The sequence below is a fragment of the Drosophila obscura genome, unplaced genomic scaffold, assembly GCF_018151105.1.
Source record: "Drosophila obscura isolate BZ-5 IFL unplaced genomic scaffold, ASM1815110v1 contig_150, whole genome shotgun sequence".
Classification (NCBI taxonomy): Eukaryota; Metazoa; Arthropoda; class Insecta; order Diptera; family Drosophilidae; genus Drosophila; species Drosophila obscura.
The window spans coordinates 2,183,074-2,210,742 of NW_024542736.1; the positions used below are offsets into that span (position 1 = coordinate 2,183,074).

Consider the following 27,669-nt stretch of genomic DNA (forward strand, 5'->3'; position numbering starts at 1 on the left):
AAATGGCAATTGTTTTATGTTCTGCTAAATTAATAATTTAATCAACGTTCATTCGCAACTAACGACCCTTAAATATTAACTCCAATAATAACTATGGTTACAATTAAGTTTACACAACAATGTGCTCTGAAAGCTAATCCTCTATGGATAGTTCAGTTTCTTTTGGCATCATCTCTTCAGCACTTTTGGCAGCTATGCATTTCACAAAGGACTTGTATTCGGATGCGTAGAGAGCTTTTGAGGTGCTTGCGTATCGAATGCCCATTAGTTTCTGCTCCGCTAGTGGGTCCTGAGGCAGCACATTGATTCGCTTTGGACCGCGGACGGGCATCCAACCGCTGACGGGGGCACTGTTGGCTAGCATACTGCCGCGAATGGCGAGATTGAGACCCATTGTGGATAGGCCATCGACACGATACTCGTTGAGCATGAGATCGGCTAGACCGAGGTCATTAATGGTGGGCACAACATCTTCAATGTCTCGGAAATGCGGCAGATAATTGGCGTGGATGAAGTTGACAAAGTTTCTTGGCTCTGTGCAAAAGGCTTCGGTTAAGACCTCGGGGCTGTGCTGCAAGCGCTTGTCCTCGTTGACTGCAAAAAACCAAACCAAACAATCATTAAAGATTCCATTTCAGCTGAATGTATTGAACATACACTTTGGATTCAGTACACGACCAAGTGCATGCATCAGGGTGATGGACTCATCACGTCCTATCGACTTCAGGGTTGACTGCGTCTTGCGTTTGCGTCCCTTGCTGGTAACTGAGCTTACGCTCAGTGGTTTGGTGGGCATGTTGGGTGTTCCCTTCAGGGAGCTGAGATGAAGATTGATCAGCGCATTGCGTATGTCGCCCTGGGCCCCAACGACTATTGAGTCAACAACTGATGACGGCGGAACTTTATACAGCGCCTTGTTCTCCTTCTGCTGCATGATGGCGCAGAATGTCTTCATTGTCTTTTGCATTATCGTCGCTGCGATTGAGTTGAAGCTGATATGGTCGATGCGGTGTTTGGCCTTCAGTTGGTCCGGGAATAGCTTGTAGCTTATGTTGAGACCCCGCGACTTGGCATCGGCTACGATGAATACCAACGGGCATTTCCCATGGATGGAATATTCCCTGCAAAATGAATAATAAGGACTGGAAAGGACTGCTTTGTTTTGTGGATACTTACTCCAGCAATTCGTCAAAGTTGGCCTCAGAATCACTTAGCAGTACATTTGGAAAGTCCTCTACCAGGAGAAGTCTGCGCCTATTCGGCGCATCCAGCAAGGATTTGTAGCGCGAGCCGTGCCACAGAAAACTCTTAAAAGCCTCCAGACGGGAACCCACATAGGAGCCGCCACTGGGTTGGTTGCCCAGTGCATTAATAACCTCACAGTCCACCTGATTTATCCACTCTTGCAGCTTATATCCAAATTCCTTGGCCAGCACACGCAGTGTAGCCGTCTTCCCAGCGCCTGTTGGCCCAGTCACTAGGCATATCTGTGCGGGAGCCTTGATACGCACGGCCTCGCAGTGACGCAGCCAATCCCGCAGCTCGCCAATCTTCTTCGGATGCACGGCCAGCTCCTCGCTGCTGTTGGGCGCAAAACTCTCCAACCAGTCTTCACGAATCTGTGGTGGCGGTGCACTGTCGTCCCCGCATCCGTCTTCATCATCATTTCCTGCCGTCAGATCCACTAAGGCGGCGGCGGCCAGCGTAGGCATTGAATTATCATTTTGATTCCTTCGAGTTCGCGCGCTTGGTGCGCTTCTTGTGCGTTTGGCTGGTGTTCCCGTGCCCTCCGAACCGGCGGTGGGCGGCGTCAAGTTCCAATCGCTGAAAGCGCATTTTATCCACGTTTTCTATGCATTTATAACTGCATTAATTGGATTAAATAAGCTAAATTCAAATTGTTTACCTTTCGTGCGCTCATTTTTGTGTCGCTCCAGCTCTTTCTGAGTAAATACACTAACGCTTGGCATAAATCGCTAGGAATAATACACTAGCGCGTAGTTTGGCGGCAATGGTCACACTGCATAAATTCAAATATTTGAAAATGAAAAAAAAAAGTCGGGGTTTTTTTTTTACTTTTCGTTAAATATATATTTTTCACATAACGTTGGACTTATATATTTGTTTGATTTCGGCTTTATATCTATATAGGGGGGATATACAACATAATTCATTCAAGCATTGAGACAATTTCAATTGATTTCGCTATTTTAATGCACTTTCTTTTCGATTCCGACTGTACAAAACGGTTAGCACATTTTAGTTGTGGCGGGTAAGGCGGCGCATTTTGTTGTGACAATTGAACTTCTTTGGTTTTTATTTACAAAAGCATACAATATATATTCATATAGTATATATAGCGTGTAAACATATACATAAATACATTGATGGGGGGATTACCATAGAATAGAATAGAATAGAATATACATACATATACATATAGCTAGGTCCTAAACTAAAACACTTCACATGCAATGCAGAGCTTAAAAATTAACCATTGAGATACATAGTACTTAGCACATGAGCAGCGCCTTAGCCTTAGCCTTACATCTAACTAGTGGGGGACATCGGTAGTAGAGAGTAGAGTAGAGGAATGAATTTAAACGACGCTCTAGCACCATCATCTTCGTCGTTGTCGTAGTCGTAGTCAGTGCCAAATAAAATTTGATCGTTTCTTAACTAAAAGTTTAGCTTTAGTCTGGTTTAACCCACAGAGCAAGGATCTATACGGATGCACGATCAACGGAGGGATCTAGACCTAACCCCAATCCCTGCTCCATGTCAATTCCTAAGTCTATTTGCTCGCCTCGAAGCGCTGCGTCAGCGATGCAATGTTGGACTTTGGCGTCGCTGACCCTGCGACCGTCTTCACTGTGGGCGGCGTGGGCGCTATCGCAGAGGCCGCACCGCCAGGGCCTCGCTTACCCAGGCCACCGCCGCCGCCGCTGAATGATGGCTTGGCCGAGAGCGGCTTGGGCTTCTGTATGGTGGCCGATGGCGCGGCTGTCAGTCCATTGGGCAGTGTTTTGGCTGTGCTCTTCATGAAGGACTTGGGGCGCGTGGCATTGCCAATGCTGCTGCCAGTCCTCTTTGGCAGCACAACCACTGGCGCTGGTGTCGCCTTGTTGGACGTGCTGGAGTTTGCCGGCGTCGGCTTGAAGCTGGAGAAGGCGCGCGAGGGCGATATGTCGGAGAGAGTGGGCGCCACCCGAGCCACGGGCGCATTGACAGCCGCGGAGCGCAGATATGTGGGAGCAGCAGCCACCGCCGCAGATTTATCGTCTGCCATGGCAATCACGCTGCTCGCCGGCTTGGGCGGTGCCGGACGCTGGGGACTTCGGGGCGCATCCACGGATGCGGTTTCCGCCACCGTTGGCGTTGGCGTTGGCGCTGGCTTGCCCGAATAGATGGAGTCTCCGTTGAGCTTCTCAAACTCATTCACGATCTCGCCCAGCAGCCCCATGTCTCCGCTGCCGCTGCCGTTGCTGGCCAGACTGGCCACCAGATCGCTGCGCTTGAGCGTCTGTGCCGCCGGCGGTATCTCATCGATGACCGAGTAGATGTCGTCGTTGGATGCCCGCGTCTCCACACACTCGCAGTCATCGTAGGTGTTCTCTGTCGACATCTGGCTGGCGCCCACCGGTCGCTGGTAGCCCGAGGAGCTGACAGAATTCGTCTTCTTCACCACCGGCGGTGGACGTGGTGGCGGCGACTTGGGCCGCGAAGATCCGCCGCCGTTATTCACTTGACTCTTGGGCCGTGGCAGGCCGGGAGGCGAGCGCATGGACCCGAAGGTCTGCAGCGGCACCTTCTTCGTGGGCGATCGCATCGACTGGGCCCGCTTGACCAGGTTCTTGGTCTCCTCCTCGCGGGGCGTCGTCTCCGAGTCCGAGTTTGAGGACTCTGTCAGCGGGGCGGCTGGCACGGGCATGGGTGCGGATATCTCCAGTGTCCGCAGACGCTCCCGATCGATGTAGGTCTTCTCCTTGGGCGGCTGCTTGTCCTCCTTCTTGAGGAACGAGGCGAAGCGACGTATGGTCCCGTCCCGCTTAACGTTCAGCTTGGGATCGACATGCAGGGGCACGGGCGGAGCTGGCGCCTGTCGATTGGGTGACAAGTCCTCGGTGCTTCCTTTCAGAGGGACCAGGGTCCGAGTGCTCGAGTCCAGCACCGGCTTTGAGATAATGGGGCGGGCTGTGGAGCCAGGATTAGGCGGCGGCAGCGCTGGCGCCGCTCTGGGCCAGGTGGCGCCGCTCTTTGTGCTCTCCAGCGACGCAGCAGTGCCCGGAACCGTCTCTGCCTTAGCACCGGGTGGCGGCGGGGCCAAGCGCTGCGGCACTCCATTATCCTGCTGCACAGTGGGCTGCACAAAGGCCACATTCGGGCCACTGTAGTTGCTCGCCGGCGAGGTGGCGTTCAGCGGGCGCAGGGTGAATCCCTGGAACTTGCCGAACATTCCAGCGCCGGCGCTGGGATCGTTGGAGTCGCTCGGTGACTTCAACAGCGCCGAGTTCATGTCGTCTGTGCTGCTGGGCGTCGACTTGGGCAGTCCATGCCCATTGCCCGGCGGTGGTCCGCTGCCATTCTGATTGGAGCGCGAGGCGTTGGGTTTGCTTGGTCCCGCGCCAGACGTCTTTAAGCTGCAAGCATATCGAAATAAAGGATTAGAATGCATTACGATAATGGAAATAAGGGGGATATTGGGGGGATATTTGAGTGTGTGTAACATACCAAAGCAGTAGAATCGTGCGGTGGGTAGTAGGGCAACATAAAACCAACACCAAGGCAGGGCAGGGCAGGGCAAGGCAAGGCAAGTCAAGTCAAGTGTCAAGGATACGAATACGGAGGCAAGCTTACAGTAAGGTAAAGAGATACATTCAAGTGCAGGGCACAACAAAAACCAACACCATAAAACGATTAAAAACAAAAACATTATTTATTGAAACGTGCGTACAAAACGAAATCAACTAAAGCTAAGCGCGTGCATACATTACACATTACACATTAAGGCTGCGTTAGTTGTGGATTAGTGCTTTGGTTAGACACACAAAAGAGAGTGCGTGTGGTGAAGGGGTGTGAACGGTTAGCTGGGGGCAAGTTGTCTCCTCGGTACACCGAAGTCTGGGAGATACCCTGGCAGATGTCACAGACGTGGCTGTAGATCGTTTTCTTTGTTTTCTATACCTATGGTACATATGGCAGTGGGGAGTACGGGTATATGTCAGTATATCTCCTTTAAGTCGTATTCTTTCAACTGATTTTATTTTCGATCTGTTTCCTATCTAACTTCGAGAATCGCTCTTGTCCTTTCGAGTTGCTGCACTCGACACGCACAAGCGAATGCTTCCAAAGAGAATGCACGAGAATAAAATATTTACATGACGTGTGGACAGCTCGAAAATTGAAATATTTTGCAGGGGTATGCAATAATTTAAGCTTTAAATTGATAATTTTATAAATGAGATTAAAATACTATAAATTCATAAATATTTTGCAAGTTTTCGTGCGATATTTGCTTAAGGAATAAATTGGCACACGAGACTAATGAGAAATCTATATAAGGATCTGGATTCTGTCGAATTTTACTGTACATAAATACAGCAGAGGGACATAACTATGCACGATCCATTGCAATAAAAAAAATTATTTTAAGGCCTTAATTTCTCACTTAATTATTTTTGGATTTTTTCCCTAATGGTCTGCAATCTGCAAGGATATCGGAAAACGCACTCGATAAGGCAAAGCCAAGGCTCAAAGTCATGCAGCATTTTGTTTTTTTTGTTTGTCTGTGTTGCAGCGTGGCAGTGTGGCAGTATAAGAAGCAGTTGCAACTTGCAAGTCATATTTTCTGTATATATTTTTTTTTGGTTTTTTTTGTGATTAGTATTTGGCGCACCTCGCGGGGTCGCTCTGTATGTACTTGGCGCCCTCGGTGAGGGCCAGAGGATTCGTGGTTGCATGCAGACGCGGTGCCGTGATGTCCAGCTTGCGTCTCAGTGTGTTGTTGCTGGTGTTGCTCGTGTTGCTTGTGTTGTTGTTCAGTGACTCTGTGTTATTGTTGTTATTCGTGTGCTGTTGCATGGCATTCAACTGCGGCGTGGAGAGTTTACGCCGCATAGTGGCCGCCAGAGGCTGCACCACGTAGCTGCTCTGGCTCCTGGGCACGCAGGGCGGCCGCGGATGCACTGCGACCGGGCTGCTGCTGGACTTTTGGACTCGCGGCAATGTGGCGTGTATGTTAGTGATGGTGGCAGGGGCGGTGGCAGTTGCCATTGTTAGGTTAGGTGCAGGGTTAGTGGTGGGTATGGGTATGGGTGTGGGTGTGGGTGCGGGTGCATGTGGTTTGGGTGAGACGCAGCTGCTGCTGCTGCTCGGATGGCAGCCGCTGCTGAAGGACGTGGAGGTCGATACATACATATTGTCGGCTAGCTTTCCCCCGCTGAACATTCCGTTCTTGTGGCAGTGATAGACCAGCCAGCAGACGCCCACCAGGGGCAGAACCATGAAGAACAGCAGACAGAGGAACCGCTTGAGGCCCAGGGCACCTGAAATGGGATTGGCAATGATTAGCAATGATCCTCCTGCCTCCAACAGGCTGCATTCGAGGACTCACCATTGGGATCCGTGGCTGGGCCGCTGTCCTGGGAGCCGCCCGATCCGGCCAGGGCGCACGACTCGCCGCCAAAGCCCACGTCGCAGTGGCAGTGGCCCCGACTGTTGCATATCCCATTGCCGTTGCAGTCGTCCGGGCAGGGCGTGCCCATGCCGCGCTGGCGCACCTGCTCGACGGGCAGGCACCGCTGGTCCACGCACATCATGTCCTCGCCGCACTTGGCCCCGTTGGGGGCGAGGCCGGGATCGGTGGTCTGCAGTCCCAGATCCACCAGGGCGGTGCGGCAGGCGACAATCTTGCGGTCGTGGCTGACGTAGGAGTGCGACAGGACGGCGGCTGACTCCATGCCGAATTCGAGCCGCTCGTTCAGATGGTTGCAGTGCAGCATGCCGCAGTTCACGTGCCTCGCCTCGCACTGCACGAAGGTCTTGTTGAGCCGATTGTAGCCGCAGTTGCCCAGTCGCGAGCCCTCCATGTTCTTGTGGTAGCAGTGCACCGAGTTGTCGCCGGTGGGGCCCCACAGGATGCGGCACTGGTTGGCGTGGGAGCGGCAGTTGCCGTGGAAGCAGTACGCCTGTCCGCCGTCGCAGGGCTCCGTGTCGCGCCGATAGACGTCCGTGGGACAGTACTCCGACTCGCCGGTACAGTACTCGGGCAGGTCGCACTCGTTCTCCGCCTCGCGGCAGGCGCTGCCCGCCAGCTTGGGCCGGCACTTGTCCAGGTCGCAGCACTCGCCGGTCGCGCACGAGGCATTCGTGTGCAGCATGCAGGTGGTGGCATTGCAGCAGCTGTTGCGGCAGTGCTCGGGCAGGCCGCAGTCGCACTGCTCACCGGGCTCCACGAACCCGTTGCCGCAGGTGGGTGAGTCGAAGAGCCGCTCCGGCTTGTTCCGCAGGCAGTAGTTCATGCCGCGCGAGAAGGCGATCGTCAGTTGATCGATGCTGCAGCTGCTCCAGCTGACGGGCACCACCGATGTGCTCGATGCGGCCATCACGCACTTCTCGTCCGGACAGTGGCAGTCGGGTGAGTCGTGCTCCATCCCAAAGTTATGCCCCATTTCGTGGGCCATTGTCGTGGCCACCATCGCCGTCACGTGGCTGTGCTGCATGCTCACACCCCCCGAGTACTCGTATGTGCAGATGGGACCCTTCAGCGCCTTGCCCACCACACCCCCCGCGAAGGTCTCCTTGGTCAGCAGCTGGGCATTGTCGTTGGGGTGTTCCAGCACCAGTTTGGTGCTGCGATAATTGAGAAAGTTCCTCAGCGTTACATCTCCGTCGCTGGAGAACTCAATCTCGTTCGATTCGTTCCATATGACCACGCCCACGAGCGCCACAAATATGTTCAGGGGCACATACAACTGGGGATTACAAAACGAGGAGCATTAGCTGATGGATGGATGGGGTATGAATGGGGGATGGATGGATGGATGGACTTACTGCATTGACAATGTTGGCCAGGTTCTTGCAGTGCTCGTGCACCTTCTTGGTGCTCTCCCCAAAGTGCTTGTACACCTTGTTGTCCACCACAATGACCAGCTCCACGTAGCTCGAGTATTTGTTGGCATTGTACGGCCCTCGGATCAGCTGACGGCTGTCATCGGCCTGGCGTCGCTTCCGACGCCGCAACATGCGCTGCAATTCCCCGCCATCCAATCGATGTGGCAGTGAAGGTTTCTCCTCCTCGCTGTTGTGGTTGTGGCTGTGGCTGTCCTTGTGGCTGTCGTAGCCACAGGTAGCATTCTGCGGATGCATGTCTGCGTGCCTGCAAAACCAAATCAAAAGGTAATTCGATATTTCCCTCGCCACAAGACTCTAATAACGGAAGTGCCTGGGCATTCGATTCGTTCCGTTCCGTCCCGTTTCGGGGGTTCTATTCTGTTCTGTTTTGGGTTCCAGTTAAAGCAAATATTTGTGGCCCACAAATAGGCAAATATTTGGTCCCCCTCATCCGTCTCGTCTCTCTGTGGCCTGCGCCTTGACCCCCTAAAACGTAAACATTTACGTGCCCGACAAGTGAGCAAACAGCATTTCGCAGCGGTAGAGCGCCCGTCTCGCGATTAGATAAGCGCCGCTTACCGCTACGGATCGAAAGGTTTGATTCCGATTTTGGTTCGCTGCTTTAACGAGTCGAAGAAGGAGAGACGAATACTGCAAAAGAATCTAGGGATTGCTTGATCTGCATCAACAAACAGTTCGTTTAGCAATAAATGATTTACTGACATAAATAAAATCAAATCAAATCAGAAATATGCATGGAAAATTAGTACCGAGTATCTGGGTGTTGAGGGCCCTCCACGTACCTCCGACTGGTTATACTATTTCTATTTCCTACATTTTGGCATTTATTTGAATTACTTAAGCAGAGTTTTACTCAAAATTTGTGGATTTATTTGGCTATTTCTTTGGAATTCAATCAAATATTTAATTAATATTTTCCTGCTTCAATTCTCTTAGATTCCCTTCGATTTTAAGCATACCCATGCCTCAGCGAATGTTGAAACAACTCTTCATGCTAAGATAAACTCTGCTCCATCCACTGTCCAACCCCACCAATAAAAATATATAGCCCCAGCCACTTTACTGAATTGAATTATCCTTGAATTCCGGGCCAGTGCTTACCGTAGCAGATAGTGGTCATCCTGCAGTCGGCCAGAGCCATCGACATGGGGATGAATGAAATACGTTTGCTGGCCATCGAAGACGATGCCGTTGAGTCCCCCGCCGCAGGTGGAGAGGGCCACAGTCGAGTCCGGTTGGTCGCGTATGTGTCCCTGGATGAAACCAAATGCAAAAATGAAAAATTATCACACAACTCAGAGATTGGGTGTGTGCAGGGATGGCTGAACTTACCTGATAGTGGCATAAATCAACCTCAGTCTTGGTAAAATTTCGCACCACATGGCTTCCTGCTGTTGCTTCTCCTCCTTCTCTGCTGGAGTTCTGATAGCGCAGAAAGTGGGTGTCGGGCAGCAGGCGATCATTGCGCTGCAAGTCCACTTGGACGCGCTTCCCCTCGTGGCTGTAGCTCAGGCTGATGTGTGGCGTGTGCAGCCCATCCTGCAATGGAAGATAGCGATAACGAGATTAAGTCATTTCCACCCGCGTTTACTTATACCACATTTCCATGCAAATTATGGGCGTGCCTTTTGGGGTGGGCCACTCGCAGGTGCGAATGTGTAAAGTCCTGCCTCGCCACAGGGGCTCTCCCCCCACTTCACATGTGTATGTGTGTGTGTGTGTGGATGCTTGTTGAAACTAATTAACAAAAAGGGTTTGACCCCCCTTCCCTGGCAGCCGCACCCACTCTGGGCCCACCCCTGCCGTTCCTGACTGTAATTTAATATTTCGCGTACAATTTCTTGTGACTTCATTTTTGGATTTATTTTGATTAGCCCTGCCATGACCTGCGGCACTCAAATATTTGGGGAGTTTTCCTTAATCTATTTACTTGCTTTCCATAACTTAGTTACTATTATTATTATTATTTATTTTATTATTTTTATTTATTATTTATTTTATTTTATTATTTTTATTTATTATTTATTTTATTTTGTTTTTTTTTTAATTATTTTTATTTATTATTTATTTTATTTATTTTTTTATTTATTATTTATTCTAGCGTGTATTTTTTAACACACTGCCTTGCTCTGAGATTTGTTTTTCGGAAAGCAGTTGCACAAGTGAAAAGTCAACAAGAAAATGTCCGAGAATGCCAAAACAAAAAATACACAAATACCCAGCCCAAGGCCTGCAACTATTGCAACTTGTGGGTTGCCTTTAGAAAGGACTGTATCCGTGGGGCTACTTACCGCTGCATCCAGAGTGCTCTGCAGGTCCTGCTGTGTGCGGGCATGCTGCACTTGGGGTCGTATCACAGTGTGAGTGGAGAACTCGTTGAGGGCAGGAAAATAGTCAGCGATGTATGCTGCAAAGATGGGGGGAAAAACTCATTAATAACCGATGTAAATGCTGTTAATTATAAAGTACTTAAAGAGCGAGCAGAGCCGCACCTAGAGACGGGGGGAAAACAAAGCAAAGAACGGGCGGGCGGGCGGTGTCTGAAAGGTGTCTCTAATAGGCTTAGAGTCCCACAGGCCACGGGCAAAATGCTGACAACTTGAGCCCTACATTAAGGCGAAACGAATGCCGTAGTCTGATAATCATTTAACATGTTCGTGGGCCATTTTCGTGGCCTGTTAAGATGCCCAGAGATAAGAGCTGTATCTCACAGAGCATCACTCAACTGTTTGGGCCCTCTTTGGCGGACTAAAATTAGCAAAAAATAAATGTTATCCATATGTACATATGCGAGTATATATATGGAAACGGGCAGATATAAGGCAGACAGAACACAGAACACGTCCAATTAAGGCGCCCCCAAAAACAGACGGTGCAGATGTCAGACAAGCAGCCGACGCAGCACGCAGCCCTCCTTGTAAAAGAATCTTACAGATGCAGATACAGATTCTGCACACCCCCAGTGGCACACACAATCACTCAGCTCCTCTGCTGCAAGTCGAATGCAACGAGAAAACAATAAACCGCGTCCGAAATGCAAGAAGGAACTCCTGTGTTTCAGCAGACATCGTTTCAGATTTTCAGCTGCTGGCTGCCCCATGTCTCACACTCTCTGCCTCTGCCGCTGCCCCACTGGTACAGGCGAGACCTGCTCCAAAAGTCACTTTCCAGCGCCAAATGTCACACGCGTCAGGGTTCTTTTTTTGTTTTGTTTTTGTTTTACACAACGCAAAGAACGCGTCACAAAATAAAAGGGGAAAAAATGAATGTATATTTATTTTTACCACGCCCGCCGTTTAACGCAAAATCATGAAGAGCCTCGGCCAAGTTTTTCAAGAGTGTGTGTATTTTTTTACATACATATATTATGTACATAGCAGTATGTATTCTTTTATTTTACGTGTTTTTTGTTTTGTTTTTAGTTTTTGTTGCAAGCCGATTTTTCCATTTTTGGCGAATATGTCGCTGACACATTGGGAGACTTTTTGGCTCTCGGCTAAGGAAGGGCTCTTGGGAGGTCAGCGAACACAGAGATCAAAGTAAAAGCTAGTGAGATTCGAATCGACTTGTGAGGTACTGTTCTAAAGTTGCTTTAAGTATTAACCCACTCTAGCATACCCTTTGGTGGTAGTCAGTCCCAAAGATCACTGGGTACAACGACAAATGTTCTCTCCAGGTAAAAGCTTCACGCAAGAGTTGGCCAATGATCGCGTTAACCCATTTATTATGTGACAAACATTTACTGATAATAAAGAACAGATAATGTGCAGCCCCATATAAGGAAAATGGAACTGAACCGCAGAGAAAGCTTCTGAGAATATTCCAAATTGGATGGGTTTTAAATTTATTTTTAACCAAACTTTCACGTGCGAGATTTCAAAACATTTAAAGCAAAAAGAAAGGACTTTAATCATTGATAGATTTATTTTCGCAATGAAAAAATCATTCATTAATTTGTAAATTGATTTTGGCACAGATTTTCGAATTGGTTTATTTCTCCCCTCAATGAGTGGATGTTTTTTTCTCGTTCAGTGAGTGAGTGGTTTTTCCTTTCCGCAATGATTGCTTGCTAGTTTGTTTACTCATAATATTTTCTTGCAAATTGGAAAACAAAATTCAATTCCCAGAAAAGCATCAAGTGGGAGTGGAGGGGGCATGGCATTCGATTACTTCCAATGTGGATGGTGCTGCGGGACGGGGGGTGAGAAACTACTTAGTGCAGAGACATCATAAAACAGAGCTAATGACTGCCCAGACTAATGAAAATTCCTTCCCTTCGACGAACCATTTGGGAAGTTTTCCGGCATTGTCGGTTCGTTTTCGATGTGTCGGCATCTGTTCGAAGTATCCACAAAATATATGTGCATGTATGTATGTATGTATGTATGTATGTATGTATGCATGTGAGGCCCCTTATTTGTTGCTTATTGTTTACGGAAAACAATTAACCCAAAGCCCAAAAACTTGGCCATGATTGATGGGCGCAAAAAGACTAATGAGAACAGACGCTTTGAGCTGTTAAAATATAACCAAAAATAGCCCAAGAAATTCCCGCAATGATAAGCGATAACAGCGATAAGGATAGCCACAGCCACAGCCATACTCTGCCAATATGTGGGTTAACTGGAAATCTGATAGCTCTAGGAATTATGACACACACACACACAATCGTGTGGGACAAATGGCGCCAGGAGGCGCCTCAAGGACCTACTCATTGTCCTGGAACATGGTGCTCGGGTAAGTGGAAACTCATTAAAAGTAGAACACAACACAAAAATGCAAACACACTCGTGTGCTCGCAGCTACAGAGAGCTCTCGAGAAGCGGAAATTATCACACAGACACACAGAGACAGAAACAGACTGGAACCGAGCAAGCAGAGTGTTGAGCCCGAGGCAAACATATGGCGGATAAACCAGGCCGAGGGCCACTGACGTCTCGGCTGTCCATCAACGCCCCGAGCCATGGAGCGGGTGTTGAGCGATAGATTCCATCATGCACCAGATTCATCTGCAGCCCAGCCTAAAAATAAGGAACAAATTACAGGGCCCGATGGTTGTTTGTCGTCGCATACTTTGATGTTGTTCCCTGCGATGATGATGATGATGACACAGCCAATGCCGTAGCTAGAGGCTGATTATATAGAGGAAAGGATGTGTACTCCTCCATAAACAGGGTTTGTTTTTTTTTTTTTAGCATTTGTTTGTTTTACTCCTTCAAACGGTGGGATAGATATTTGATTTGGGATCTAATTTGACAAACACCAAGGGGGTGCTTGATAGACCCCCCCGCCACACACACTCACATCGTATAACAATCAACGGAGGCAACAATAAAAATGTATTAATAACTGCCAGAGAGCGTGTCATAAAAAATGATATGCAGCCAATAAATATGCCCCAGTTGTGATGGAGAATCTCAATTCACAATGAACTTCACATTGAAAAATTGTCGAATAGAAGCGGAATGGAGCGGGAGGGTTGGAGAATTTTCAAATTTTCCCAATTTGAATGATGAAAAATGTGGAAGGAAATGTGCAACCTTCTTCAAGTGTTTCGGGGCCCATTGCATTCCTCAATCATTAAAATATTTTAAATTATGACTCAAAGTCAATTCGGTTAAAGTTTTACTTCGGGGCGAAATGGAAACCATAAAGTTTCCAACACTTTAACAGAGTCCCCCCCTCCAGGTCGAAAAAAAAGAGAAAAATATAGAAAGAGAATATTAATAGAATCTGGCAGCCATAAACAGATTAGTGCCCCTTGGAATAGAGGGGCGTGTCTGGCAGAAGGGACAGGGGGGGGGGGGATCGCTGGTCGATGCATTACGAATGCGCTCATCCAAAAAAGAAAAACAAAAATCCAATCGAATGTGTGCCTAATTGATAACCAAGGCGAGGAATAGGGCATAGGAATAGGGAAATTTTTGGACTCTATTTGGAATACAAATTGGAAACGCATACAGTTTGGTTTTTCCTCTCTACGAGTGGTTCTCCTTTTTCGTTAACACAAAAAAAGTTCTCTCCAATTGCGCTCGAGAGCGTAATTGAATAATAAAAAACCAAAAATGAAATGTTCAATTGTTTTTCCAAAAACAAAACTCAAACTCAATTAAAGACAGGCAACGGGAAAAGGAAAAGGAATAGCAAAAACCCATTCATAACAGTTTAATTAAATTGCTTGGGGTGGAAATTCTTAATTGGAAACATTTTTAAAGAAGGGAAATTTAGATCATTGCAATGGATTGTTGTATGGACATATTTATTGAAATGGGAATACATAAAGTAGTCAATAAGATATTATAGAAACCCTCATATATTGAATTCGTTTCTTAAGCATAAATCAAATGGGAGAAAAGCAATTTAAATGGAATAAAATTGTCATAAAAATAGTTGCAGGGACACGTCTGTGGAAGCTATATATGTACATATCAAATTTATGTTTAATTCCAACACGAGCAGCTACATTTAATAAGGTTTGTATCTTAACGATTTAATAAATGCTGACTACCTACCGATCATCACATAATGAATACAAATTGAGCTAATCAGCGTTTACCCGTCTACCAAATGGGCCAAATCGGAAAGTTAATCCCACTCCGCCCATCTCCCACCACCCGAACAGTAGCACCTCAAACAGCCAGCCTGCCTTTCGCCTCAATTTTCACCTGACAAAAAGGCAGGTAGGCAGGCAACAAATGCAACAAGCCACGCAACAATCCCTCCTCCAGGCCAAGCCAAGAGCCAGGCGGCACGAACATCATGCGAAATCTGGGTTAAGCGTAAAACTGCGCATGCGCTGCCGAAACGCGACGATAAGCATCAGCATCAAGTTGTTGCCATTTCTCATGGCAAACAAAGTTGGTAGCAAGACTCTGTGCTCTCTCTGTAAGGGAAGGGAATCAGCATTAGCTCTGGTTGCATGCCAGGAGGCAGCTCCCCCCGCAGGTGAATTGTGTACCTTTTCTGAATGGTTAAATTTCTCTCAGAGCAGCTACAGTGATTCCCCTTTTATATTTCAGATGATCAGGCGCCAAAATGCGCAAGTAAGAAGTAAAAAGGGTGAGACGATCCCAAGATGATGGATGGTGTAATGATTCTGCACAAATATGGAATGCTGCCCATAAGCGTACGGATACATTATTTTGGATGATAGATCCAAGACACCCCAAGAGAGAGAAATAAGAGAAACACATACACACTCTCTTTTTGATTCCATTTCCCTGATACTTGCAATAAATAAAACTTTGCATGATTCTCACGTTGCTGTTGATGGATTTCAGTGCAGGTGAGTATCCCAGACAGACAAGCGGAGTCTTGTCTTCTGCTGTTGCTTCCTTCTCGTATGAGTATTCCCCAAGCCAGAACCAGAGTCTTGTCAAAGTTCAATCCCGACTCAGGGCAGTCTATGTCCATGGGCGACTCCTGGGGCAAGCATGGGGGCATTGCCTGAATTATTTATAAGCTGCTGCCTGCTTTGCCACTCTCTCCCTCTCTCTCTCTCTCTGTCTCCCTGTCTCGCGTGTGTGTATTATAAATAAAACTTTGGTCTGGCCAAGGGGCACGAAGCAAACAAACTACAACAAACTGCAGACACGACCGACACGGCAACCGGCCGGCCAGACTGCACGGCAAAGAGAACAACGCCAAACGGAATCAGAAATCAAATTGTAACTTGAGTGCGAGAGTGGGGCCACAAAAGGACGTCACAGAGCGGGGGGGGGAATGGGGTATAGAGGAGTCGCCACAAAAGCCGCTTTGTTCAAGTTGGTTTCATTCCATTTCTTACTTTTCATTCCATGATTCGGGGCGTGAAAAGGCACTTGAGCAACGGACAATCGTGTGGACTTATGGAGCACTTGGGGTTTTTGTGTTTTGTGTTTTGGCTTTGGGGTTGGGCTTCCACTGAAAATGCACTCAACCAAACGAAGCAGAAGAAGGATTCTCATTCTGCCAGCAACACGCCGCCATCCATCCACATCTCTCCGCTGTCAGATTTACACAACAAAACAACGAAAACGAAACCCAGGCGCCGTCATTCAGTCAGGTAACTCTAGCGTCTAGAATGAGATCGGATCGGATGGCATCAAAACACAATAATGAAACGAAGGATGGAGCCCCAGCCCAGCCCCGCCCCTCTCTCTGTCTGATCATCCTCCATGACTTTCGGTTTCGATCTGTGTGGTCTGCTTCAGAATGGAAAAGAAAGGGAAGAGGGAAGGAGTGAGATCCCTTCATTAGAAGGCCATAAACTGGACACTGATCAGCCATAAAATACTGAGACATCTAAATAGGGGCGATCTGGAGATCTTCTCTTCTCTTTATAAAGATATGCAGCTCCGCTTCCTGCAAGTATCCGTTGCCATTGCCCTATTTGCATTTACTTTCTATTCTATAAATAGAATTGAACTCGCGGTGTCTCTCCTCTCGGCAGAGGGAGGCCCCCATTGCACTTTTTTTGTAGTTTCCCCGCACCCACTCGGCAGTCGTCTCCGCTCGGTGGAAATTAATTGCCTTGAGGTTTTGGCTGGCGTTGTGCATAAATTATGCTCTCAATGCAACCATTTAAATAAATCAATACTTCGGTACTCGCTGACAGGCCTGTGCCGCCTCCTTTCGCTGAAGGCGAAACAAAACGCTGAAGGAAGACGCCGAAGACGTAGACTAAACAGCCGTGACCCTATTTGTACAATAAACATGTACATATGTACTGGGCCACTGTGCCGTTGCCATACATACATATGTACATATGTATATGCACCATTTATTTATTTATTGTAGATTTAGTGGGTTATGAGGGGGGTTCAGCGGCAGGGAGACTTGTCTTGAGAATAACAAATTTGAATTTAATTTTAATTTCGTTTTGGAAACAAAATGAAAATATTTTTGGCTGATTTTGTTATCGAATTTCATTTAATTTTGGCAAGTGGAGGAGCTACTGAATGGAGAGTACTTAGGATGGGGATGTAACTATTCCGAAATAAAGTAAGTTTTCAATTAAAATGGAACTCTGTGTATGGGTATATGGGTATTCGCTTTGGTATTCATTATTCGCATGTTCATGTTTAATTTGTTCACCGTTTTGAAATCCCTTTGTGTGTCCCTCCTTCCGGTACAGCCTGCCTGCCATCAACCGCCGCTCCTGGCTGTCCATCAACATCAAGTCAATTATCTACACACATCACTGAGCCGTAGATCATTTGTACTCCCAGAGAGGTACCGCTCCCTGCTCCCTGCCTATTTGCAGCCCCGGAAAACATTTCCAGAGATAAACACACAAACTCTGATCAATGCAATATTCGTAGTGTGCATTGTGCAAAATCATGGAGGCATCTCGCTCAGATAGCGATCAGATGGACTCCTGTGGATTGCGCACCTGCCTTCTGCACTTCATGGAATGCACAAACAATGGACCAACGGGTGGGCGGGGGGTCAACAATGCCATGAATCTGTGCAAAATCTAATAAAACAAAGCAGACAGTTTTGCATTTTTCGTTTACATTTTCGAGTGCGGCACATAGCACAGAGCACAGCGGGGCGACAATTGCCACGGACACTTCAATGACAAGGACTTTCATTCTTTCAGAGAGCTGTCCCGCTGCCTCCCCGCGGACCAGCTGCAGCTGCAGGGGCACAGGGTCAAGTGTTCGGGCAATTAACACCCCGAGGTTGATGGTCGAGCGGGCGGCATTTTGGCACTTCTCATCGTCGCTACAGGTGGATGGACCACCCATGTCCCATGGGCCGTGTCCTTTTGTGACTCGAGCCAGGACATCATCTGCTGTTCCTGCTTACAGTTGGATGATCTAGGGAAAGGCCCACAGCACACACACACACAAGTGTAGGCACATTTCCAGGTAGACATCTTCAGTTAATCCGTGAAATTTCACACCCGCTGTGGTTTTTATCTCAGGTCCAGGACAGGACAGGACAGAACAGTATGGCAATCCTGTTTGTTAAAGGAACCCGAAAGGGATTTTCTTTTCCTGTATGTAACTATCTCTCCGTAATCCTCTCTGGCCCTCTGTTTGCTGTGGCATTAAAACTGTCAACTTTATTATCTGGCCGCTTGGCTCATAAAAAGCCAACAACCTGCCGCTGATAAAAACACCTCGGAATAAGGCCAACAACAGCAACAAAAACAAGCTGTGATTGCACAGATATCAGCTATAGGCTATAGCCAGGCAAGGCAGACCTTTCGTCATTAAGTCATAAAAGTGCATGGAGAAATGAGCAGCAATTAAAGCTGTTTGTGGACAAAAGGTCAACAAGTCGATGGAAAATATACCGTAATTGGAAAACTGACACTAAATCAACTGTTCTATGGCTCAGAGGCGTTCAGGTGTGGGTGGATAACAGGTTAAAGTCGGTTCATGGTAGGAATCTCTCTTTGAAGTTATCAGAAAACAGAAATAAGAAATAGTTGGAACTATTTGTCCCCCCAGTCCGATGTTATTATTATCGTAGCTTAAAGTAAATACTCTATCTATTATTGTTCGTTTTAATGTACCGAAAACTTTTCATATGCTCACGCATGGCAGCGCAGCTTATGCTGTGACGTTCTTTCTGTCGTCTCTCTTAACATCGCGCCGTTCTTTCTCTCGCTTACAGCAACAGCATGAAATCGCGCTCTCTCGCGCTCTCCTGCTCTCTTGTAAGCTTTGCTGCATTCAAAGAATCTTCGTCGCAGTTACTTTTACTCGTGCATGATCGGGCTTGTCTTGCAATTGCAAGACCTGCACAGACACACACACATATGTACACATGTATGTTCATACATATCTCGCTATCTCCTTTCGCCATCGTTTCGGACGCTGGATGTAGCATAACAAATACATACATAAAACAAAAAGCTATACCAAACGAAACTTCGAATTTTTGTTTTTAAAAATTTTAATAGTTAATATTTTCAATGATGTGACAATCCTAAAACGATTATTAAAACTGGATTATTGTAGGTCTAGTAAAGTTCTAGAACTTCTTGAAATCTTTCATCGAACATTTTTATAGTCTTTGGTTTAACCTTTAACAATCTCCAACTTAAAACCCGTTCAGTATGTGCCTTTACGTATAATATATTCAATAAGTATACAATCAATCATATTTGACTGCGTCGTTGCATTATTCCTGAACAATTCACTTCCTGGTTACACACCTGCGAGTATTGCGAGTGTTAGTAATCCTCTTTGTTTCACATGATTTATCCCATTTCAAACAGAGACAGAGTATCCCCATACCCCCCTCTCCACACACCATCATTCCTTATCGCTCTCATTTTATGGGATCTATGGGATTTATAGCTGTCATCAGATGTTTGGTAAAGTAAAGTATATAGGAAATGCATTAAAAGCTAATAAATTGAAATTCCAACATCATGATGATGATAAGAAGGCCCAGCCACATCCCAAACAGCAGCTGGATGATAATGATGATGTTGCTGACCGACTGACAGAGTGACACGAGTCACGAGTGGAATGGTGATTGCTGAAATATAAATCTCAATTGTGTTGTTTCGCGAGTGCATTGTACAATAAACGATTTTATGTATGTACATACAAAAATCTTTATTTTGATTTATTTCTGGCGCTAAAACTGAATGATACTCGTAGCTCCAACACTCCAATACTCGTAGCTCTGTATATGTATGATTGAGTATAAATGTTGATTGAAAGGTTCAGGATTTCTGGCAACATTCAAAGAATCAACGAATCAGTGGGGAACATTCCTGTACAACACTTTGCTTTCCAAAGGTTTTTTTTTTGTTTTATAAATATTTCCCCCATTTTCTTTCTGTTTAAGTCAACATCTCTCTGTTTCTCTCTCTCTTTCTTTCTGTTATTGCTGCATATTTTTTTTCTTCTTTTCCTCCATATTCAGTCTTCACATTACGCACAATGTGAGGAGAGGAAATTGCACATAAACATTGTTCTTTCCATTTTTGGAAATCCCCTCCCCAGCACAGTGTAGGAGGACGACCCCTTAAGTGGCCATATAAAATAACTTGGTCCGAATGGATGGAGAAGTTACTTCTGCTTCAGCTGCTGGCTTCTGTTGATTCCAATTGCAGTTTGCAGTTCCCTGGGAACTCTGGCAGCAGGGCCAAAAAAGGAAATAAAATGCATTGGGATACAAAAGACGAGGCGGCGGTTGCTGGGAATGGCTTCCCTTCCCGGTGTTTTCTTTTTCTTTCCACTTTGTGTTGCTGCTGCTGGCCATAACGGATTTTTATGTGGTCAATGATCCTTGAGCACACGCACTCCTCGCTTCCCTGGCATTGTTCTCTCTTTCTCTCTCTCTCTCCCCTCTTTGTTTGCGGATAACAAGAAAATGTTTGCATAAAAAGAAACGGAAACGAGGCGAATAAAGAAGAACAAAAACTTAAACAAGCAGCCAAAAGGGGCGGCTTAGTGGGTTCCTAGGGGCGTGTCTGTTCATTCGCATATCGGAAAATGCATTGCCATTGTGCATCAATTGTCGCGCTGTTGTTGCAATGAGTCACAGACACACCCTCCTTAATGTTGATTTTCCTGCCGGCCCGTTCCGTTTTCGGCCCTTTTCTTCGCATAATTACCATTATGCTACGCACAGCCTCAGCCTGTCTCGGCCAGGAATAATTATCATAATTTTGCCACAGCCTCAGCCACAGCCACACACAGAACTGGGTCACATCCCACCATCACTCCTCCCATTCGGGCACCGGAACCGGAACTTAAACACCAATTTATGGGCGAAAGCTTTTATGAAAAACTGAGTGCATCTGTGAGGTTTTCTCTGGTAGTAAAATATTATTCAGTTTTGGTTTAAAGGTTTACTTAGTTTTCAATTTACCATGCCACGCGATGGCAGGCAACACTTTATGGCCCGGCCAAGAGCGAGCACTCCAAAATGGTCAACCATTTTTGGCTTCGAATCATGTGTCAAGCATTTGTTTGAGTTCATTAAAATTTTGCCAACGACTTTCGGCCATTAAATCATGGCTTTGGCCTTGGCCATTTTTGGTTAGAGAATTTTCTGTTTTTGGTGAGGGCAAAAGAGAGAGAGAGAGAGGAGTAGAGACTCAAGATTAGAATAGGGAAAAATGAAACTGTCATCTGTGTGATATCCCAGTAATTGGCATACAAAAACATATTACTCTAGCTCCAACAGTCTCTGATTTCTGAGCGTTGAGAGATGGTATGGTTATGTCTCTATATATCTACCATTATTTAAAAATTTATAAGCTATAAAATAAATACAAATCTGGATGAGCCACAGCTCCAAAAATTCTGGAATCATTAAAAAGAGTGTTATTTCCGCAGCCAAAATTACATATTCCAACCATTACTTTATACGAGTAGTTAGTAAAATTTAAATGGAATATATTGAGCACATGCCATCTCATGGCAAAGTCAAAGAACTCATAAAAAGTAAGCCACAAGGCCAATTGTTACACCCCAAAACCATCCACTCTCTCGCGCTAAGAATTCGATATCACAAAAACTGGGACGTAAAAGAAAATTTGTAAATATTTGTCACCGTGGGGGGAGGTTCTCATATGCATATTCCATAGCAAATGTATATGCATACATACATATGTATGTATACTATATGCACATGTACGAGTACAATCCTTCGTCTTTTATTGATTTTTCTTTAGCTCAAACTAACTTGATTTGACACTCGCACAGATTTTAGGCATTTAGGCAAAAGCGGCCCCAAAGAGAATCTGACATTTTGTAGCTTTAGAGCCGTTTCAGTTTAACGTTGTAGGTGGATTTGGCAAACAGAAATAGGAACGGAGAAAATAAACAAATGAATAGTCATACTCGTATGACATAGTCGTTTCATGACAAACAGCTGTTTGGCCCAAAACAAAAGGCAATAATGCGAAATGACAGGCAAGACGACGGCAGCCAAGAGCAAGGGGGAGAGAAGGGGGCAATAATTATGCAGATGATGACGACTCAATTCAGGCCACAAAACAATTTCCCTACTTTTATTTTGGTTACTTTTTTTAGGAGTTCTTTTGGCTAACATGGATCAATCTCTGGGTAGGTTACAGAATGAAATATCTTTTGCCAACACACGGGGTTTTTTAAAGATAAATATTCATCGAAAATATTCAAAAATTTTAGGGAGAAATACTTAACGTAGTTGTACATCGATATTTGTGAGGAATATTGCACTGCTGGTGAGCTTAAAATCGGTTGGTAAAATTCAAATTAACGTATGAACATCAGAAGCAACCAACCAGTGAATGACACACCTGCTAGAACATGATATGGTTGACAGTCTGTTTTAGTAAATAAACAATAAATAAATCCATCATTAAAACAATCATTAAATATCTGTTATTGAATCAGAGCCCGAGTCCACGAGTGTACTTGATGGTTCGCCATCTGCTTTCACACATTTATTGTACATATATTTTAATGCACACATTTTTGTGGGTTTGTTTCCGTTAGGGAAGTGGAAAGTTGACACACATATTCGCAAAATAAAACACATTTTAAAAGCTGACTTCAAAATTAAATAAAAGGCAAAAGCAAACCCTCAAAAAAACTGCGATAAACATCTGTTCAGCGGTGTTCTGCTGTGGATGGGATGTGAGTCACCGATGGCCTGGCTGGCCTGCGTCTCTGGTCTGAGCAGGAAGTATGGTTTTATGGTATGTCATGGGCTTACCTGCAAGAACAAAGAAAGGGGAAAATATGATTAAATTAGCATTGAGGAAAAGGATTAAAATTTAAGGGGCAGCCAGACTGCAAAAGGCACTTAGACGGGAGGGAGGTATCCCATCCCATCCCGACACTGTCTGCCATAATGATTAATAACCCATTAATATTGCGGCGCGGGCGCCTTCTTAAATGCATTTACAGTCAACAGACGACAGAAAAAGAGCGACAGCAACAGCTTTCCCAGATCCGTCAAAACCGAACCAAACACGCTTCTCAAATAAATCATCATTCGTACAAATCGAGAGCTCCACTCCACTCTCTCTCCCTCTCTTTCTTTCTCTGCACCAAAAGTCGACAAATATGTGAGAAACAAGTTGAGAGAGCTGACTTGGGTTTTCTTTTGGGTTATGTATGATGGGGTCGACTGGTGGTGGGGAGAGAGGAGGCGGCGGCTTGTCACCAGAGACATACACAAGGCTGTGGGCAATTAATGTTAGCAAATTGTTGGAGCTATACTCTGTGCTGGTAGATTACAAGGGTATATAAGATACAGGGGATCCAGAAAATATATTTTTCTGATCATCTTTAATCCAATTCAGAATAAGTATAACAGTTTTAGTATTAGAGAATGAAAAACTTGCTGGAATGGCACCCACTGCTTCTTAGCAAGGGGTATCTTTCAGTCGCAATGTCTGGTTAGGCGTTCTACTTGTTTCTTGTTTAGCTTGAAGTGAAATCGATATCATTTATTGCATAGCGGAAAAATGGTTTCAGTTCAACATTTTTGTTCAACAACCAAACGGCATTTCAAGTTTGGGCGGCGGTTTTACATTCGCCGCTGTACCCTCTCCTCTTTTCTCTCTCCCACCGTGGCTGCGTATCGCTGTCTTTGTCTGACCGCGAATTGAAACATTTCAAGGTCGCTCTGGCGGTTAAGTTGCGTTTTTGCGGTCGTTCTCGTTGATGGAAGAAGAGCGAAAATTTTGCCAATTAACTTTACGAGCAAACAGCAACAAAAAGCAGCAGCAGGAGCCAGTGGCAGAACAGAGGGAGGAGGCTGCAGAGGAGCAGGGAACGGAAAGATACACACGAAATACAAACACCCTAAAAATGGAGAAAGCAAACAGATTTTGTTTGATATTAAACAAAATGAAAAATAAAAGCAAATTTATTTTAATGATGTTATTTATTTTTTGTTGAATTTTCAGGCCCACATGCCAGAAAAAAATAAAATGTTGAATAAAAGGTAGGCAGAAGTCTGCCTTGCATGGGGTTGACCTTGAAAGCTGGTTTCAAGATATATGTACATACATATGTATGCATGTATGTACTACATATGTATGTACATATACCAAAGGCCACAGCAGACACTGGTTATAGTTAACAAATATTTCATTGTTAATACTTTTTTAAACCAGGTGTACAAAGAGCCAATCGACAGGTGCGCTTCATATTTTTATCCGATTGCGATGTGTTTCGGCAACCAAGACACGATCATTATTTATAATACTTATTTTGTTCTATCTTCCTCTTATTTAGGAAGAGTGCCGTTTATAAAAAGTAATGAAAAGTTCTGCATAAATTTCCCCTTTTGTTAAATCTGCTAAAAATAAAATAGTGTTGCTCAAAATATGGCATCCATTTCGTTACACTCTAATAAATAGAAATAATAAATAAAAACGGGTGAAATTGTTGAAATCGGTGAACTGTTGAATCTCAAAAAATAATAATTTTTTTTTACACTTTGTTGAGCAGCAGCTTTTGGCCAAGCAGCAAACAGCAAACGTGTTGCCAATTAATTGTCATGAATGTGGTTAGGCTTTGGTTTGGTTTGGTTTGATTTTATTTTTCTTTATACAAATTTCGAGCAGTTTTGGACATCGTTTCATAAAAGTTTATCCGGTCCGACTGGCAGACAGACAACCAGACAGGCTTTGGGGGCGCACTCCACAAAAGGCATACGGAACGGGTTCACTGAACGAATTTAATTGATTTACTTTTTATATCGTATGTATGTATGCTTTTTGCGTCCAACTAATTGCTTTGACTGTGGCTGATGATGACGAGAGTCCACTCGGTTGATGGTCGGAATCCTCAACTCAATTGCAGCCACAAAAGAAATGCTGGAGTGCCTTAGTCTGGTTGGTTGGTCGTCTGTTGAGGGGTTTCTGTATTTAAGGCTATTTAATTGCTAATTACGTCAATGCGTTTGCTTTAATTAAACCAAGCGGCAGGAGCAGGAGCAGGAGCCGACAAATGCAACATTAATTTAAGTCCAAGATTAAGCGAGCGAAAGAGAGAGAGGGGGGGATTGGCTGGAGAAGGCGTCTCTGTTCCTCCCACAGGAAATTCCATAAATCAAAAGCGCAACACAGAATTAAAAAGGAAGAAGGAAACGAAAAAACGAATAACCGAACTGCGTATACTCTTTCTTTCATTTTCAAGAACCCGGCGGAGTGCAGCAGCCCACCTCGGTCGGTGTACGACTCCTTTCTCTGCATTTCCAACTAAAAGTCCAAATCTGAATGCCCTTTGTAAGGATATAAAGGCAAATCGTCAGCCAAGGCTGCAGGAAAAGCAGAAAATGTAATAAACTTAGCGAACAGCTCAACTGGGGGACGGGGAGTGGCGTGGCGTGGCGTGGCGTGGCGAGGCGTGGCCCTGGCGTGGGAGTAAGAGTGCTGCAAGAGGTTGGGTGGGGTGCTCGTGCTTAATGCAACAAATGCAACAAAAATAAGCGAAAAATTTCGCAAATGAAAACATTTGTAAACTAAATAATGCGGACACGCCTCACACCTCACTGCCACTCCGTCCCCCTGGGGGCGGCGAAACACACACTCACACACACACCTTGAAATAACTCGCTTATATGCAAATTCTGCCCTCTGTTTTGTTTTTTTTTGTTTTTTTCTGCCTGTGCAACGTCAATAACAAGAACAACAATCCACAAAGTGGGGTGTGAGGGGTCATGTCGGGGCATGTCACGGACATGTGCCAAGGACAAAAAGGGCTGCCGGGGATGAGCCAAAAGCATATTTGAGAAGGACTTGCTTCGTTAATGCATCTGCCAGATTCTGCAATTTTATCTTTTCTCTTCTTGCTACTAGACTCAAGGACTCTTAAATTAACGCTGGAAAAATGCATCTACATATTGGATAAATATGTGCATGTGGCACTTCTGTGCTCAATCATTTTGTAATTAGCTATACCCTAGAGAGGGTATCAAAGAGTGCTCTACCCTATGCCATTTGGTACCCGCAGCACAACGAAACACACACACACACACCCAAGGACTCAAAAATTAACACCCTTTTATTTTCTTGAGATAGGCGGCTTCACTCTTCAGCCTTCGCCCATCGTCCTCTTCCGTCTTTCGGAGCCTTTCTGGCTGTTGTTTTTGTTTTGACACAATCGATAACAAAGAATCTCTGGCTGGAAATTAATTGCGGCCACGGGGAAAGGGGTAGGACGCAAGATACATCCATCCATCCAACCAGTGGAGGGCATGTACTGACAATTCCGAGAACTGTTGCGTCCACAAGGACGCACGCGTGCAGCTGGTAGCAGCACCAGAACAAAACAACAAAAAGTATTATGAATGTTTCGAAACAGTTCCTAGAAATAAGAGAGTACATTTCTGTAATAAAGTAAAGGGCAAGCTTCCCCAGATGAGTGGGCCCCCAATGGCAATGCATCATTCTCTGCTGCAGCACTTGCTTATGCGTCTCGAGTCGAGTTGGAATGGAATTAGTTGGGAGCAAAGCCAAAGGGGCTATCAAATGACCAAACAACTTCCGAGGCCATCTCACATGACGGATGAGAGATCGTAAGCGTTCGAGGAATGTCCTTCACTCAGCTCCAAAAGTGGGTCCAAAGCCTAGCCAATACAAGGAAAAAAGTGAAATCTTCGAGAAAAAAAAACATAAAAGAAAAGTAAAGTAAAAAACGGAATCGAAAAAATCAATGCAACTTTCTTTTCTGTGATGAAAGCTGAAGAAGCGAACGTGCATGACGGGGAGTAAAAAAAAGACACTCTATAGATGGAGGTACTACAAGCCGAAAAGGTTTCCTCTGATCCGCTTAAAATTGCATGACAATTAGCATCGGAGAGACGGAAATGCTCAGGGAAAAATATGTGGATGAGCGATGATGACTCGCTAGAAAAGATTTTTCCCCATCTGCAAATTGAAGCTAATTGGGTTTGTAACCTTTCTGCCTTTTCCCTCAATTAAGAACAGGCCCAAAAGTCTGAAGAACTGCAGAAGATACACTTGGTATACATTAAATTTTAATTAAATTCTCTCAAGAGTGAGGGAGGGGACTGGATTGACCAGTTTTTTTTTTTTGTATTATAATTCGTACTCGTAATATTTATTCGCGAGAATCGCCAGATGATTCATACGTAAAAGTTCTACGAAGCGGGCACTGTGATGCTAATGAGATGATGAGACAGAGCGAGATCTCTATGTCAGACGCGTTCTCTGATACATAGCTACATATCTACATATATAGATGGCATATTGTTTTCGCTGATGGATAAATCTTTTTGTCAATGAAGTGGAAGAGTCAGGGGCCACAAGTGGCAGCAGTGGCTGTAGCCCTATGGGGCAACAGCAGCAGCAGCAGCACCTCGTTGACCCAATTGAATTGAGCAATTTCTGTGTTGATTATTAGATTTCATGCTGCGGCTTCAATTGTATCTGTCAGGCAATTTGCATTTGGCCCCTCGCAGACTGCACGCATCTCTCAGATACTTAGATACTTGGATACGACGCGTAACTGATGCCTTGTTCTAGAGTCTAATTAAAGTGATTATCCGTATGGTGGAATCATCATCAAATTAAGCCAATTGACACAGCAAACAAGACAGGAAGTTTGCTCC

The 27,669-nt window shown here is 45.4% G+C and overlaps 2 protein-coding genes across 2 annotated transcripts in view; both read right to left on the bottom strand.

The window, feature by feature from the left end:
- Positions 1 to 10: 10 nt before the first annotated feature.
- Positions 11 to 2,025, bottom strand: LOC111064772 (cell cycle checkpoint protein RAD17). Its single transcript, XM_022352547.2, has 4 exons — positions 1,907 to 2,025; positions 1,177 to 1,850; positions 658 to 1,121; positions 11 to 594 (listed from the first exon to the last, which is right to left on the bottom strand). The coding sequence occupies exons 1-4, from the start codon at positions 1,919 to 1,921 to the stop codon at positions 134 to 136; spliced, it is 1,614 nt and encodes a 537-aa protein (XP_022208239.2). The 5' UTR covers positions 1,922 to 2,025; the 3' UTR covers positions 11 to 133.
- Positions 2,026 to 2,081: 56 nt separating this feature from the next.
- The window catches only part of LOC111064765 (disintegrin and metalloproteinase domain-containing protein 12), a 34,243-nt gene continuing 8,655 nt past the window's right edge, over positions 2,082 to 27,669 (bottom strand). Inside the window, exons 2-8 of the mRNA XM_022352535.2 lie at positions 10,425 to 10,540; positions 9,466 to 9,672; positions 9,235 to 9,386; positions 8,053 to 8,377; positions 6,614 to 7,973; positions 6,416 to 6,545; positions 2,082 to 4,640 (exon numbers count right to left, since the gene is read on the bottom strand). Of these exons, the coding sequence (XP_022208227.2) occupies positions 2,795 to 4,640; positions 6,416 to 6,545; positions 6,614 to 7,973; positions 8,053 to 8,377; positions 9,235 to 9,386; positions 9,466 to 9,672; positions 10,425 to 10,540 (4,136 nt within the window). The 3' untranslated portion in view covers positions 2,082 to 2,794. The remainder of the gene's footprint in view (positions 4,641 to 6,415; positions 6,546 to 6,613; positions 7,974 to 8,052; positions 8,378 to 9,234; positions 9,387 to 9,465; positions 9,673 to 10,424; positions 10,541 to 27,669) is intronic.

What these genes read in the sequence shown, in the direction of transcription:
- LOC111064772 (XM_022352547.2), bottom strand. An exon ending in AACTTTGACGAATTGCTGGA is followed by an intron (nt 1,122 to 1,176) that starts GTAAGTATCCAC and finishes TTCATTTTGCAG; the next exon opens with GGAATATTCCATCCATGGGA. An exon ending in TCGTGTACTGAATCCAAAGT is followed by an intron (nt 595 to 657) that starts GTATGTTCAATA and finishes GGTTTTTTGCAG; the next exon opens with TCAACGAGGACAAGCGCTTG.